General features: G+C 43.7%; 1 protein-coding gene across 1 annotated transcript in view; it reads left to right on the top strand.

The window, feature by feature from the left end:
• adgrb2 (adhesion G protein-coupled receptor B2) overlaps nt 1-16307 on the top strand; it is a 347282-nt gene that overhangs the window by 188456 nt on the left and 142519 nt on the right. The window contains 6 exon segments of the mRNA XM_083768103.1: nt 2313-2414; nt 6469-6575; nt 9042-9236; nt 10157-10225; nt 11133-11241; nt 12070-12216. Of these exon segments, the coding sequence (XP_083624229.1) occupies nt 2313-2414; nt 6469-6575; nt 9042-9236; nt 10157-10225; nt 11133-11241; nt 12070-12216 (729 nt within the window).

Here is a 16307-nt window from a genome sequence, read left to right on the forward strand (position 1 = left end):
GTGCAACCCAGATTCGGCACAAACAAGGATTGATTGATTGATTGATTGATTAAAATATTTATTAACAGTTTGCAGAATTACACTACATTTCAAGCACAACTCAATACAAAGACTGTTAACTGTGAGTGGACACTTGTTTACAAGAGGGTCCACCTAAATTCATTTCACTCCTATGCCACAAAAATGTGGAACACCCTACCAACTGTCATTAAGATGTAAATCCCTTGACTCCACCCACCCCTTTCCCCCCTCACTGTATACGTTTTCCCCCTTTTTACCTCCTTTATGATGATTTCCTGTTTTTGGCTTTATAGAAGTGCATCGTGTACAAAATGATATGATGAATTGAAAATAGTGGACCCTCTTGTAAACAAGTGTAATGCTTTATGGCAGGGGTATTCAATTAGATTAGGCCTCCTATGTGACACAGACCGAGTAGAAAGAAACGTGCCATTTTATCATGACTATTAGTGAGGACCTATTATATGAAGATAGGTTCAAAAGTGGTCCTTTAATGATTACCGTCATTATGGTAATCTCACAATTAATATCGCACACACCATACCTGTAACTTTTATTAGCCCTCTTATTATTCCCTAACCTGACGCTGCCAGATCCAAGATGCTTGCTACACAAATTTGTTTCACAGCTTATTGGGACCTGGGATCGCGGAAGCAAATTCGATGACGGGGCTGTTCCTTTTTTTCAAGATACTTGGTAGATGATTGGATGGGACCGTTTGTCTATCACCGTGTGGGCGTGCAAACACAACCAATCATATTGACGTGTCTATATAGCTTCACATCCGGTTTCGCACATATCCCGCCCTTAGCTCACGCTGATTGGTCCGGTACGGAACGGATTTTTGTCAGCTCAACTCCCTTTTTGGTTTTTTTGGGGGGGGGGGGGGGGGGGGGGTGGGCGGTAATAACCGCCATACCGGCGGTATGGGGGCCGGCAATAACCGCGGTAATAAAAATCCCATACCGCCCCAGCCCTAGTGCGTGCATGTGTGTGTGTGTGCACGCACGCGCTTGTGCATGTCCAGGACATTGCAGCCGGACCTCTATCACTGCCCGTGCTTTTGAATTGCTCCCATCCCTCTGCTACATGAGACAAGGATCTGTCCACATGGCTTTCCAGAGGAGCATTATGTTTAGATGACAAAGAGCCTCTCTCTCCATCCCACCGCGTTGCACTTGTCTGACCCCTGCAGAATATCTTTAGAGAGCTGCATGGCACGCTCTGTGTTTTTCATCAGGGTTATGAAAGTGAGGTGGGGTTGGGGGGACGGGGGGACAGATGAATGAAGAGGACAGGAGGAAGATGAAGAGGGAATGAGATATACTGTATTGAGGCAGTGGCAGTGACACTGACACAGAACACTGGGCTGTGTAAGTACTGGGAATGAGATTGGCGGCTGCCGCAACAGAACATTGATTTCAATCTTGAGTCAACGTGTTTTCAGTTTCTAGTATTTTCTCTGTGTGCTCATGTTCGTGCTTTGTGTGTTTCCGAGAATGTGTTCACGTTAGGGCCGGGACTAATTGCGATTAATTACGATTAATTAACTACAGAAAAATGTATGCACTAAAATAATTAACGCATTTTAATCGCACTATTTCTTTCACCGCCGAACGTTGTCACTGGACAGTTTTCAGACGGACCTGCGTGAAAAAAACGTGTGTATTTTCAAACATATTCCTCAATAAATAAATAAATGAACTTCTCCTTTGGTCCACCCATTCCTGGGACATGTGAGTGGTCCTGGTCCAGTACAAAAAAAAAGAAAGATCCATTGTACCGGTAGTTGTATGGGATCTTTCTCTATCACACTATCACTAAACACAGGTGAAATTCACCCAAACACCTGCCTGTAGAAAAAAACAGGGATGTGGGCAGGGAAACTAACCTACCTTCTATGTCTATGATGTCACTGAGCATCATAAAGGTACTGGAAGACCCACCCACCTCAGACATCAGCAACTTAAGTTAAGTTAATGTTGTCATAATACAACATTAACTTAACTTAAGTTTTTTTTATACATTTTGAAAACTTAAAATGAATGAGTACTTTTACTTTTGGAGCTTTAAGTACATTTTGATGTCTATACTTTTGTACTTTTACTCAAGTACATTTTGAATTCCGGACTTTTTTACTTGTAGGCCTAATGGAATACTTTTCCACCACTGTGATCATTTGCTGGGAACGCCCCTGGGACTCCTGGGGGTCCCTCTGTGGACCCCACATGGCTAGTTGTATTTGCCTCTCGCTGAGCATTCCCTCTGTGTTTGTCATCTCCCCCGTGCAGCACCTCATGAGATCTGCAAGGACGAGTACCTGCTGTTGATGACGTGGAAGAAGGCTTCAGCTGGAGAAACTGTGTACAACAAATGTCCAACTAATGCCACTGGTCAGTATGCAACGCACCCCCGTCACGCAACACATGCACTGGTCAGTATGCAATGCACCCCCGTCACGCGACACGTGCACTGGTCAGTATGCAACGCACCCCCGTCACGCAACACATGCACTTGTCAGTATGCAACGCACCCCCGTCACGCGACACATGCACTGGTCAGTATGCAACGCACCCCCGTCACGCGACACGTGCACTGGTCAGTATGCAACGCACCCCCGTCACACAACACGTGCACTGGTCAGTATGCAACGCACCCCCGTCACGCAACACGTGCACTGGTCAGTATGCAACGCACCCCCGTCACGCAACATGTGCACTGGTCAGTATTCAACGCACCCCCGTCACGCAACACGTGCACTGGTCAGTATGCAACGCACCCCCGTCACGCGACACGTGCACTGGAGATGCTTCTGTGGATCACAGCGCCGTCGTCGTCGTGCAGAGATTGCAGTGATTCCAGTTGGCTCGAGTGTGTCCATATTGTGCATTAGCATTTTGCATAATTATTATAAGACAAACTGTCTAGACAAGTCCTTGCATTATTATTATTAAAGAGCACATACAGTAGCACGTTATTAGAAAGCTGAATTCATTTATGTGTTCATTTATGGTCACCCATTGGTCTGAGAATGTTCATAGAGTGCTTTTTTGGCTAACTAACACCAGCTAATCAGTTGGCTGCCAAGCTGGAACAGCCGCCAGGTGTTTGCTGCCAAGCACTGCAGGCACAAAGTCGGTACAGTTGTTGCAGAGGGAATACTGCAACTCGTTAAAAGTTACGGCGAGCCTGCCTTATACTAATGAACCACTTTTGTTGGCAGTCTTTGGTAAGTGCTCATGCTGTAAGCTCCTCGTATAATATTGTGGGTGTTTGATTCTGCTTTACCTCTTGATTAGCACAATTCAACAAACGGCTCTACATCTCCAACTTCAGCTTCATTTTCCGCATCACAGATCAGAGTTTCAGGTGTTAAAAGAACAGGTGGATTTTTTTTGTCATAGTTTCTTAAGAATTACCAATTATCAATAAGAATATTTAAAACATAAAATCTATATGAAGAATATGAACAAAGTATCAAATATATAGTAAGCATAATGTAAGCTTAAAGTATGCTCTAAGAATTAAGACAGAGATACCTCAGACACTTCTGCAAGTGAGACAGAGACACCACATCAGCAGCAAATAGTTTCACAGCCAACAAAGTGTAATGTGAGTTTATATGACATTGCGACACGGTTCAGTGATTCAGTGATCTGATGTGATGCTGCCCATTCTCACCACCTAGTGACGAACCTGTGTTGAATGCCGAGCCGTAGCCAAGCCACAAAGGGTACACTCGTACACAACAGTTATACTCTCCTCCGGGTGACAAATAGCTGTGAAGAACCATGCATGGCTTTGAATCGTCGCTGGTAGATCTGTTTTGATTCAATGGACATTGTAATGGGTCCGGCATGGCAGGCAGCATTGAACAGACGAACAGTGGTGGAAAGTAAACTAAGTACTTTTACTTAAGTACAATTTTGAGGTATTTCTATAAGCTTGTCGATCTGCTATTTTCAAAAGATTTTTATGCATTTGAAAAGTACATTTTGAAGCCTTTAGTACTTTTACTCAAGTAAATGTTGAAACTTTTACTTGTAACAGAGTATTTTTATGTTGTAGTATTGATACTTTTACTTAAATGAAACATTTGCCATTTTGTTACTTTAAGTACATTTTGGTGCCAATACGTACTATTACTCGAGTACATTTTGAATTCTGGTCTTTTACATGTAACGGAGTAGTTCTATATTGATACTTTTGTTTTAAAGATCTTTTTGTGGCTTTCGCCTTTATTTTATTTATTTTTATAGAGAGATAGGTAGGTAGGTAGGCTGACGCACACTGCCACACTGGTTTACCAGCCAAGGTGCCCAGACGGCTATGCCAGCCGCCCGGGAGTATTGATACTTTTGCTTAAGTCAAAACTTTGAGTCCTTTTCCCACCACTGCCGGTAGATCTGTTTTGATTAAATGGAAATTGTGATGAGTGCCACAGTGTGGCGGGCAGCATTGAACAGATGAAGTCCCTCGCCAACCTCTCAGAGCATTTAATGACAATTGAAGTGAGGGTGACTGGGGTCTCCAGTCCATTCACACATGCTATCTTGGAATGCAGGCACAACGGTGGACATCTGCAACAATGCCCACGGTAACAACAGCAGCCTGGATTGCCATCGGGGCCTGCAGCCTGAACGGACCTGCTCGAAGGCCCTATGCATACCTGCATATTAACCTCTGGGATGTTTACTTCAGGAGAGGCTAACTCCAGCTGGCTGAGGGGCTAAAACCGAGATGAAAATGGTTCTTCAGCTCACCAGGGAGGGAGTTAGAGGGGCTCTCTATGCAGTCACACGCTCCTCCGCGCGTCGCCACTGTCACCCTGCTCTTCCAGTCCGTCCCTGAATTCCCGCATGCTCTTTCTGAGGGTTGTCTTCCAGGTCACCGGAGCTAAAGGCAGCTTTGCGTGCTTGTAGTGCTTGCTCGAACTTTCCTTGTTGGGATATGTCCATATAGCAACATCATCCGTGCACTTACAGATACATCCAGTGGCTGTATCTGGGAACTCGTTGACTATTCTCAGAGACAACATCTCCCAGTCCTCGTGTTTGAAACAGTTTTGTAGCATAGAATCCAGTTGTTCAGACTTCAGACGAGCATTGAACCTCCTGTACAATGACTGGATCTTGTCCAATGCTATGTAGCTTTTGTGAGATCCTAAAACGCTTTTAAAAGCTCACATCTAAATTTGCTTTATAGTTGTATAGTCAGTTTAACGCCACAGAGAGCTAGAAATGCAGAGATTGTGTGGGTGGGGGCACATATTAAACGACCAGCTGGAGAACATTGCTCCTGGCTACGTGAGACAGTGTTTGGAACGTTCTGAACAGGCTTGATTGCAAACATATGTGTTCTGATTGAAAACCTGCTGCTTAATATTATGTCAGTTAACTTAGTACTGTTACTATTGAAGATAACACTGTGGGCTTGCTACTGAGCCCACAACAAAAACAACAATAATTTTACATACAGACTATTCTGTAGTGTCACAGGTGGGCCAGACGTTACGCGCTGGGCCATTGACTATCATTGTGCGCGTTCACGTATGAAACATAGCGTTCATGTGTTATGGGCCCATACGTGAACGTGCGCAATGCATAATGCTGGCTCGAGCTGCAATACCAAATCCGGCCACTATGTCTTTTTCGCCTCAGGGTTTCCTCTTGGTGACGTCTCTTATTATATTTATACTCTAAGTATCTGCCGTGAAACTGGGAGGTCGGGGTTCAAATACTGTAAAAATGGGACCCAATGCCTCCCTGCTTGGCACTCAGCATCAATGGGTTGGATCGGGGGGTCAAATCAACTACCGGTGATCAAATGATTTCAGAGCGCGGCGCGGCTGCAGCTCACCGCTCCTTGGCTGCGGCTCACCGCTCCAAGAGATGTGTCAAATGCGGAGAACAAAATCCACCGCGGTAACGTGTGTGACGAATCGTACGACTTTGACTTGCGTGACCGCGTCACTCACCAGAAAGGTATTTTCAGTGAACAACACAGTCGTGTCATCATGAGGCATGTTTTTGCCATAACCCATAGATGTATAGAATAAGACATTTCCATTTCCGTGTCTTCTGTCAAACATGGAGCAGCAGCTAAAGCTGCCTTGTGACAATTTGTTTTCAACATGGGGATGTGATGGTTGTGGTATTCGGGACAATAGATGTCATCGGGTGCTACAGCAAAGTAGGTGGCTGTGGACATGGAAGTAGAGTATATATATATATATACTTTCACTGTCGGGTGGAAACCTTGCATGTCAAAAAAGCAATGGTGGAAAGTAACGAACTACCGTACATTTACTTAAGTACTGTACTTCAGTACAATTTTTAAACATTTCAGTACTTTTTTCACCACTGTCAAAAGTGATACATTCCAGGAAAAAATAACCCCCTCTCTCTCTCTCTCTCTCTCTCTCTCTCTCTCTCTCTCTCCCTGCAGGATCTGCTAGTCGTCGTTGTTTGCTGGACAATAACGGTGTTGCTCTCTGGGGTCCTCCGAGCTTCGCCAGATGCGTCTCACTTGATTTTAGATATTTACATTTATCCGTAAGTTCCACTCCTGAAATGTGTTCCACTCCTGAAATGTAAACACTTCGTCAGTCCGCTCCTCCTCAGTGCTGAGAGAACAATTTGAGCTTCCCCCGGCACCTGAGAAAATAATGGCTTTGATGTTAATCCAGGCGAGGTTTATAGCGAGGACAAAAATATATTGTTTTCCCTCTTAATCAGTGCATTTTGAGCTGATTATGCTCAACTCCTTCCTTAATCAGGTCTCTCTCTCATTAGTGAGAGATGTTTGTTTATAGAGTACATCCCCTGCTTCCCGGAAGTATTTTCTCCATGGGGAATAACATTGGGTTTCTTTAAAAATCATCTCATAGCATCGTGGTCCAAAAATAAACAAACTGTCTCGCCGATATTGTCGAGGAGGGGTCTCTGTATCATTTACGATGGTCAGTCGGTCATATTTGATAGTCAGTTTCTTGCGAAAATTCAACAAATTTGGCAGTAGTCACATTTGCGAATTCTCAGTCAGTTGATTCTTCATATCCATATGCAGTCGGGATCATTAGTTTATTTTTGAAACACACTTTGAGAAAAGTCAATAGATGGGAATTCAGAATGGGGGAGCCAAGCTCGCGAGTGATTTTTCTTCCAGTTCATTTTGGGATGAATTTTGGGGTCTTCAAAATAAAATACCCCGCGGCATCCGGCGGAAGATAAATTGCAGCGCCGGAGTCGATGGTTGTACTCAATGAGTTAAGCATCATTCTCCCCCTTTAACGTTTCTCAAAGAAAGACACTGGTCTCCTCTAATTACCTGGTCCACAGCTTTGCGGACTATTGATTATTTATTTTTTCTTGGACTCTTGGATTACCATCTCAACTCCACGGTGGTGATGGTGAGAGATTTCCCGGGTCAGGGTCTCAGGCGTGACTTAGAGATGATAGCACATCAGCAATCAACGCGATTGGCTCGCATGCTGACCTTTCATTAGCATCGGGAGTCAATAACTCATTTTCTGTGATTACCGTTATCAAGCGCATCTCGCTCGCTCTCTCGCGCTCGCTTTCTCGCTCTCTCGCTCACTCGCTCTCTCTCTCTCTCTCTCTCTCTCTAAAGTGATGCATCCAGTTTATGACCCTCACCTGTTTTAAAATACTGTTTTCTTTCCTCTGAAGGCGAGGCAAAGGGGCTGCGTAACCCCCGCAGAATAATAGAGCACTTAAAGACCGATTGAAATAAAAAATACATTTTTCACACTTTCAGACCATATCCGTGGTAATCATATGGACATGTAGAGGAGATCTTGAATAAATAAGAAGGTGGCCGCTCACACCAATAGCTAGAGTACCAATATGTATTAGGACAGCAGGTAAGACAGGAATATCCAACGTTTCGGCGGTTAAGCCTTCATCATCATATGGATGCCCAAAAAATGGGAACATTTCATTTTTGTGTATTTTCCTTTTTCTTTATTAAAAGTCAATACTTTTTTAAAATTGCTTCATTTGAACGAAAACGTGCTGCGTGATGACGTGTCGAGGTTCACATGCATATTAATGAATCTTGATTAAATTCACCTGTTTGATTCCCATTGCTGCACGTCCGTCCAAACACAGGTGGTTTTGAATACAGAACCACTCCGTTTTTAATCTCATTTAAGGTGACATCCAGACAGTGTATTACTTGTTTTAAACTTAATCATCACGCTAAAATATGTATCTGAAAACATTATAGGTTAGAAATAAGCCACATAGCTAAAACTGCTAGAGCTGGCAGACTGTCTGACTAAAAAAAACATACGGACATACAGACATAGGGAGAGACATAGGGCCGGACGGACATTGCTGTTCCTTGGAGTGGCTGCACCACTCAAAAATAAAAAAAAGATTCATGCGAGGAGCTTACGCAGAACCTGCTCACTGTCCATTGATTATAGTGGTAGTGTACCGTTGCAGAGCCAATTCTATCCCCAGTGTAGCCCGGCCCACACACGCACGCACACGCATGAACATAGACCCCCTCCCCTACGGATTTACAAGCGATGTGCTACATCGTATAATGCATTGTGGGTTACTATTCTTCAAAGAGCCAATCCACAAGCTCACAATGTGTCGATATAGACTAGATCGGTTATTTTCACTTCATTTCTTTTGTTTTTCAAAATAGTAAAAAAAAAGGAATTGCTAAAAGGTTTAGGCATCAGGCGTAAGACCCCACGTATGAATATATTTTTAATGCTTTTTGTGTTGTGCAACCACTGTTATAGACCGCTGCGTGTGTAGCTGTGTCCCTGGATCCCCGGGCCTGCCCCGGTGTCCCTGGCTGTGTCCGAGCACGAAAATAGCGTTATAGTGTTTGTTCACCACGTGACCACCAAGTGTCACTAACACACACAGGCCAGGCACGAGGGCTAGTACAGTACAGTACAGTACAGTACAGCTCACTTCAGACGGGTCTGATTTTTTTCACTCACTCTCCCTTTTCTCTGTGCCTTTTGGGTCTAGTTGCGAGAGCATCTCGCGAAGGGTCAGAGGACCCTAGCCGGGGAGGGCATGTCCCAGATCGTACGGAGTCTCCTGGAGCTCTTGCAGAGGAGGAGCTACCTCAGCGGCGACCTCCTCTTCTCCACGGAGATTCTGCGAAATGTGACGGACACCTTCAAAAGAGCAACCTACATCCCAGCGCCCGACGACGTGCAGGTAGAGTTGAGCGCTGCGCAAAGAGGCTGCGCGTGAGCCAGCATTGATTTTGACAGCAACTTTTCATTTTAGTTTAGTTTTTAGTCATAGTCTTGTGAATAGCCTGGAATGTCTTAGTGTTAGTCTAGTTTTAGTCGACTAAATATCACAGGATTTTTAATAGCCGACTAAATCTACAGTTGATTTAGTCGACAAAAATGTGTTTTGGCGGGCCTTGATGCCGTCATATTATAATGGCTGATTTTACACACTTATAGCAGATCTACAAGCTCTGTGAGCTTGCTATTTTCAGCATGCAGCCAAGTGTAAAATGACTTATACTGGATCTCTTGCCCTTCCACATTTTAGCGTGGTTTTTATTTGTTGACGAAATTGTCAATATATTTAGTCTTAGTTTTAGTCCATCGTAGCTTAGTTTTCAATTAGTTTCCATTTAGTTTTCATCAGTGAATAAAAGGTAGTCAATGAACATTTTTCATCATGTAATGGTTTTAGTCGACGAAATCAACACTTGAGACAGGAGACATGAAGGTATTGCTGCTCCCAAATGCTTTGAGCGCATCCATGTTCTTCCTTAGACCCAGGTCTGCATTTGGGAGCAGCAATTCTGGTGTGCAGATCTTTATTCTTATACGTGTATACGGTTTAACGTACTGTACAGTATAGGTGTTGGTCGTGCATGTCTTTTAGCTGTTTCTCAGCTTCTGTCTCATCCTGAAACATGGAAGTACACACACAGACATACAGTAGGCACATGCACGCACGCACGTGACACAGGGATTTGAGAGAGACATTTGTAAAGAAGGTCATGGCTATACCACAGTCTGGTTTCAGGTCCAGTGATGTTATTGAACACGTACAAGACGTGCTGCCAAGCACTTGCAGTACTGTTTGTAACCATGTCTCTGGTCTCTCTTCAGAAATATTTCCAGGTAGTCAGCCATATGTTGGACATTGAGAATCTGGAGAAATGGGAGGACGCTCACCAAGTAAGTGTGTGTGTGTGTGTGTGTGTGTGTGTGTGTGTGTGCGCGCGCGTGTGTGTGCGTGTACGTGCGTGCGTGCGTGACGATCAAATTGGTGTGACATAGTCTTTCAGTCGTAAACGCGTGGCACTTGGTGCTTGTCAGCTTTGTAGATTTAAGCAATAAGCCACGAGAGGTCTCAGGTTACCGGGTATTTTACACTGCCTGGGAGCGTACGAAGACCCGACGTGAAGCGGAGGGTCTTCTAACTCCCAGCCAGTGTAAAATACCCGGTAAGCTGGGGCCTCGAGTGGCTTATTGCTTTTCTAAAACGGTTACAAACATATAGCAATATTAAAACTATTAAATTCACAAACGTATCTACGCTTTGTGCCACCAGAGCGAGCGACCCAGAGCCAAAACACTTCCTTGTTTTGCTCCGCAAGTAGCCTATGTGACGGGAGAATAGCGCTTGATGTATTTACGGGGCTGCCTGGAGCCACACATTCACAGTCATATGAGCCGGGCGGTGCTTAGACGCCCGCACGGCATGCGTTTGTAAAGCAATCAAGCGCTCCCCTTCCCCAGTTCAGCTACAAGGCTGCAGTTTGATACAAAGTGATTGAAGCAGTGGGTTATCGGTGAAATTTACACCGGTCACGTGACGGTAACCAGCCAATCAGAATGAAGTATTGGGACTACCCGTTTTAGAACTGCTATTTTTCAACAGCTAAAGTTTAAAACAATGGTTATAAGTGGTTAAAAGCTATAAGGTGATGACACAGATGCACCCTCGGGTCTAAAGTGGGATAACATTTCACTGATGCGAAGCGATGGGGTCCATCAAGCACTGACTGAATGGCTGAATGTGATCATGTTGACTGCATGATTGACTTTTCATTTCTCTCTCTCTCTCTCCCGCCATTCCCAGGTCTCTCCTGGAGCAGCCTTGCTGATGAGGATACTGGAGGATTTCATCCACCTCATCGGAGAGGCTCAGAAGCCATTCCAGAGTTTCCTGGTGGTCACAAACAACCTCAGTACGTGTCACTCACTCAATCACTCACTCTTCCCACGTGCTGAAAAGCAGCGTTGATTTAGTCTTGGACTTAATACTATGACGAAAAATGTCCGTCGACTACCTGTTTTCTCACTAACGAAAACTAAATGGAAACTAAATGAAAACTAAGCTACAGTATGATGCCTAAAACTAAGACTAAATATATTGACAATTTTGTCAACAAATAAAAGCTAGACTAAAATGTTAGGAAGGGACTATAGTGGACAAGAGATCCAGTATAAGTAAAAGACGAGTCATTTTGCACTTGGTTGCATGCTGAAAATAGCAGATCTGATCTAGCAGATCAGAGCTTGTAGATACTTTCATACATTTTAGTCGACTAAATCAACTGTAGATTTAGTGGACTAAAATCTTATGATATTTAGTCGACTAAAACTAGACTAACGCTAAAACATTCCCGGGTGACTAAAATGTGACTAAAACTAGATGACCACTAGTCCCTTCCTAACATTTTAGTCTAGTTTTTATTTGTTGACGAAATTGTCAGTATATTTAGTCTGTTTTAGTCATAATAGCTTAGTTTTAATTTAGTTTCAGTTTTTCCGTTTTCGTCAGTGGAAAAAGGTAGTCGATGGACATTTTTCGTCTTAGTTTTAGTCAACGAAATCAACACTGCCCGGCACCAACACATGGCACTCATCCGCCACGTCGGCCCTCAATCTGATCAAACTGCTGTTTGTTTGTTTTGTTTTCACCCCACCGACCTTATCTTCAGGCCAATGTTCTTTGCTCGGCTCACTATTTACGGCTGGTTCTTTTAGCTGCGCCGCTATCTCTGTTTGTCTAGTGATAACCATCCAGCGCGAGCCGGTGTCTGCGGTCTCCAGCGATATCAACTTCCCCATGAAGGGCCGGCGAGGGATGAAGGACTGGGTCAGGACTGCGGAGGACAAGCTCTGCATCCCTAAAGAGGTCTTCACCGCCCCCGCAGAAGGTATGGGCAACTGGAAGGGAACAACATGAGTCCCAGGGGTGGTGTTTTCCTTTTTATGTTCTTTGGTAGATGCGATGTCTCTCTGTGGGACAATGATGCTTTCACATGCATTTGACTTTAAGGTTTTCTACAGTGCTGCTACTGGTGCTTTCGTTTACAATTGCTTTTACAGCATGGTCATGGCTCCCCAATAGAGCCATATGAAATCCGTTTTATTATTTTCCCAATTCCGTTTTATTGTTTCCCAAATTCTGTTTTTTCCGTTTTAATATTTCTGAATTCGGTATTTTGCTTTTTATGCAATTTTTTACAGTAACAACCCCCCCTATCAAATGCAGCTTTAATTTAATTAAACTGCAAACATGTACTGTAGCAGAATATGGAACATAGTGCTGTATGAGGTGCAGGCACAGGCTTAAAACATTTTTATCAGGGAAATCAGTTTATCAGTTTATTTATCCAAATTGGTGATCTACAAGCCCACAGCACATTGCAGCATGACATGTTGAGAGCTTGTAGATCTGCTGCCCAAACTCCCCAAAGCCATGTGACCTTGTTGTTTTTACTCCACCACTGAAATTTGCCACATAATTTTATAGCAATACAAGACAATAGCCTTGTATGTCTCAAAACACTGGCCTACAGTTAAATTATTGTCAACTAAATAAATATGAATTAGAAATTAAGACAAATACTGACAATGCTACTGATTGGTTAATTCTTCATTGGCTTGCAGTTAGTTATTGCATCCAAAATGCAATAATAATAATAGGCTGGTCAGGATGGGGGAAAAAAAGTTTTAGAAAACATTCAGTTGGCTCGCATGCATGCACGCACCCACGCGCGCGCGCACACACACACACACACACACACACACACACACACACACACACACACAATCAAAGAACCGTTTACAGGTGCTGTAAGTTTGCAGCGTTAGCATAGGAGCTAGCGTTGGCTAATGTAGCCTTGTAGGTCTAACACTGTTACACCTTCTGTCCCTCTCAGTGTGGATTTTATTTTTGTTAATGCAAGATGAAAACAGCAATGCTTATGGACTGGTTACAAGGTTAGTAATAGTATTAGTCCTAGCCCTGGTCCTAGTCTACTCCTCTAGTCCTCTCTCTCTTTACTCTGTGTGTGTGTGTGTGAAACTGGGAGGGAGGGAGGAGCAGGCAGAGAGAGTGCGCTGTGCTCTGTGTCTACTCCTCGGTGTTACAGAGACACGCAGCTAAGCTATACATCTCCTTACAACTGTACTCTACCGGATTTTCAATGAGTGGAGAGTGTTTTTTTGCGCATTTATGACAAAATATAATAATCGGCCGTCTTCACTTGATTTCTGAACAAACCTGACCCCTGAATCATGTTCCATTTTCTCCCAAAAACTGAATTTCAGCCCAATTCCGCAATATTCCGCGTTTTATTCCAATTCCGTTTTTATTGGTCATTTCCGCGATTCCGTCCGCGATTCCGTTAACACGGATTCCATATGGCTCTACTCCCCAAGAGACTAGCTGTCTATGAGAGAGAGAGAGAGAGAGAGAGCTTGGCTCTGACTAATGATAGTTATTTATTATGGCATCTGAGCAAGATTAGCGACTGATGGGGTCACCAAAAAATCTCTCATGATGTCGGGTCATGGCCGGGTCAGAGCCATAGGCATTTATAATGCCTTTCTTCCTCTCTGTGTTTCTATTCTAATACAATTCCATTGTATTTACTTCTATCTGGTTACTATTCATCCCACCACACCAGCAGTATAGCTTCTGTATAGACACATTCAGAGATGCAGGGTCCCCTGGTCGCAGCCAACGTATTTCCTGTCGGCGGAGACGAGATATCTGCTGGGTACACAGTCAGCTCTTCTACTACGTTGAATGGGAAAGTGACTGATGTTTGCTTCCTCAAACGCTCAGTGGTGGTTCAGGACCTTTCACTGCTTCGTCCCATGCAGCCACCTAGGCCGCTGAGCCCTGCCGTATTTACACTACTAAATGCTAAACGAAATTTGGTATTTTACATTCCCGTTTCTCTCCAAAGTTGAATTTTTCCACTACTGTTGGAGCAGCCATAAACTACACAGGTCCGTCCCAATGTTCTGGGCATCTTTATAAAGTGTTAGTAAAAAGCAGATATCTTGTCTCCGCCTACAGGAAATACGTTGGCTGTGACCAGGGGAGTACACCTTTTCTCATCCCACACAGTCGTTGCTCCCACTCGACATCCTCTTCATCCAAGGTCACACTGTTTGTTGCACTGAGAGAGTAATGTGCTAGTATTGTTTTGTGCTATAGCCTATAGTGCTAATGCTAGAGGGATTCTCAAGTCGAGGCATTATTCTTCCATGTGAAGAAGTATATTTCATACACGGAAGCGGTTAGAAATATGTTGCTTTGACTCTTGGCCTTTAACCACTGCTAGACTTACAGTGCTTTATGGTAATGTTGTCTTGCCGTCAAGAGCAGCCAAACATCTGATAAAGTGATAAAAAAACAAAAAGATGGTTTGCTACAGTAAACAAGATCACAATGCATTGTGTTAGCAAAATGAGCAAATCTTGTCGGGATCGGGATTCGAACCTGCAACATGCTGTCAAGCTGGATTAGCAGTTCAGGTGCCCGGACATATATGCCAGCCGTCCGGGCCAGAGCGACAATTTCCCCCCATTAGGGGACCCCACTCAGCAATGTACATACAGTAGGGTTTAAATGGCTACTACAAAAGTCTTGAAACGTCAGAGCTGGATGGCCTCTAAAGTTAGTCCTCATAATGGGGTGAAGAGAGCAGCTAAAAGAATACTGAAGCAGTGGACTGAACTGTCCCAAAATATCGAACAGCTGTTGGCAAAGTCAAGGAGACGGGTGGTTTGTTTGAAAATTCTTCACCACATTGTTAACTGGGTGGTTGTTACGTTTTTGCATGCTTATTCTTAAGTGCTTTTATCCCCTGCTTTTAAAATCACAACACTTTAAACGCAACGCTCCAGCCGTCAGTCTGCAGCCATGCAAGCTTACCAGAATTTATGCAACAATAGCTCAAAGTCTATCGGAGAGCTTTCATGCACCTGCATGGAGCTATAATGAGAAGCCCTTGTGTAATTGTCTGAAACACACATCAAAGTCTGTGATTGCGGACATTGACATTGGGTCACTCTTTTCAACTTTTTGGGGAAAAAAGACCCATCCCTTTATAGGCTGAACTGTTCTCATTCTTCTCCTCTCACATTGTCCTTGTTTTGTGGCTGAATGCCTTCTCTTTTAGAGTTCTTGTATTGGGATGTGAAGGAATTGTAAAATGCACTGTTAAGATGCCGTTATTGATCTAATAATGCCATTATGAGGTTGCTTATTGTGGAATTTTAAACTAAAGACAAAAAAAAGTTGGAAGCAAACATTTAAATCAAGTGATCACTGGGGAATCATTACTGGAACAGAGTCAAAGTGGGACAGTCCACACAGACTGTTATGCCGTTAATTATCTCTAATTTTCCTTAATGTACATGTGCATAGTGTACAACAGTACATAGTTGTATGCAGACAGTTTCTAATAGACTTATTATACACTACTGTATATCAAATTTGTCATGTTCGCACTGGCAAAAATGATGGGTTTGTGCACCTATCCCAATTTGGCTGTTTGTCACCGCAGTGGCTTAGCTGGGGCTTCTCCGACACACATGTGCATGGTACAAACACGTTTATTGAAGATTGGGAAAGATAGAGCCAATGGAAACATACCGTCACGACAGGGGCTCTGTCCAGAGTGTGCACGGGAGTGGCTGATTTATCATGTGTTCATCGATTAGATCGATACACAACAACCCGGGCAGTGACCACTAACGGGACACATCTAACCCAAAACCGGAGAATCCCCCAAACCCCCTAGCGAAACGGAACGAAATATAATCATGTGGATCTCGGGATATAGGAGATATAGGTATAGGAACGGCATGGCTCCCAAGTGGATCTTGAGACTGCACCCGTATGATGTCCGTTGTCTATGACATACCTATGACAAATTACTCCGAATTTGGGTCTGATTAGAGCCCCATTGACATCCATTATAAATCTAAAGATTTGTGGAAAAAT

The sequence above is a fragment of the Protomyctophum parallelum genome, assembly GCF_964188405.1.
Source record: "Protomyctophum parallelum genome assembly, chromosome: 1".
NCBI lineage: Eukaryota > Metazoa > Chordata > Actinopteri > Myctophiformes > Myctophidae > Protomyctophum > Protomyctophum parallelum.